Source organism: Priapulus caudatus, unplaced genomic scaffold (genome assembly GCF_000485595.1).
Source record: "Priapulus caudatus unplaced genomic scaffold, Priapulus_caudatus-5.0.1 Scaffold4, whole genome shotgun sequence".
NCBI classification, from domain to species: domain Eukaryota; kingdom Metazoa; phylum Priapulida; class Priapulimorpha; order Priapulimorphida; family Priapulidae; genus Priapulus; species Priapulus caudatus.
In genome coordinates, this window is record NW_014577065.1 from 928070 (window position 1) to 929188 (window position 1119).

At 54.2% G+C, this 1119-nt stretch overlaps 1 protein-coding gene across 1 annotated transcript in view; it reads left to right on the plus strand.

The window, feature by feature from the left end:
- The first annotated feature begins 978 nt into the window (after positions 1-978).
- Positions 979-1119, plus strand: part of LOC106821339 — a 2792-nt gene continuing 2651 nt past the window's right edge. Inside the window, exon 1 of the mRNA XM_014826099.1 lies at positions 979-1056. Coding sequence (XP_014681585.1) covers positions 979-1056 — 78 coding nt within the window. The remainder of the gene's footprint in view (positions 1057-1119) is intronic.

Consider the following 1119-nt stretch of genomic DNA (forward strand, 5'->3'; position numbering starts at 1 on the left):
ACACACACACACACACACACACACACACACACACACACACACACACACACACACACACACACACACACACACACACACACACATTATTTCCTTCGGTGTTGGCGAGGCGTTGTGTGGATTGTCGCCTAGTGCCAGAAACACAAGTCGCGACGTCGGTGAAATCGATCGCGCTCCTCGTTTGTTCGCGTTGTTTCACCAAATCAACCGTAAGTTGGTGATAGCGGGAAAAGCGGTGCCGACGCGTCGCCAACGACAACGAGAAGTTGTCGCGGGTGGCAGCCTCCGACTGCTCGCTGCCTCTGGCCAATCTTTATTATTGGGGCAATGAGAGGTGCCTCTCGCAGCGCTTGCACTCCCACGTTTCGGTGCATGCGCACGATCATCACTCGATTATGTAAGCGCTTAGAAGTTCTTGAGAGAAGCCCCCGTTTTGCTTCGTTGCGCCGAGCAGCAGGCTGGAGGCCACCCCATTAATCTCACGCGCCGCCGGTGACTACCTTGTCTTTTTCGGGGTCGCTTATTCAATTACCAGGCCAGCGGCGCGAAAATTAAATTCCGTCGTGATTATTCGTATTACGCGGGGTGCGATTTGCAACGCTGCGCGACTGGGAAGGGCCGAGAGCGAAGGGTTACAGTCTAATTCGGTGACACGGCCGAAGATAAATCGACAGCGTAAATGATTGGAAACAGTTGAATGCGGCCTTTGTTGTCGCGGGATGGTTGGGTGACAGTTTGCCGATGAGTCGTCAATGTGGTGACGCACTTGGCTCGGCTGCTGCTGCTGCTGCTGCTGCTGCTGCTGCTGCTGCTGCTGATGCGTCTGACGCCGCGGCAGTAGCAATTAGGTAAGGGCTAATAGTTTTCGGACAAATATTTGCAGACATCCATCGGCTGCGTTGGAGTTGGGGATTTGGGTTGTCGCTGCTCGATTTCTGCCAATTCATATCAGCGTGGTGGTGAGTATTCACAGAGGCAGGGATGTGGAGGCTGGGGTATACACAGAGGCAGGGATGTGGAGGCTGGGGTATACAGAGAGGCAGGGATGTGAAGGCTGAGGTATACACAGAGGCAGGGATGTGGAGGCTGGGGTATACACAGAGGTAGGGATGTGAAGGCTGA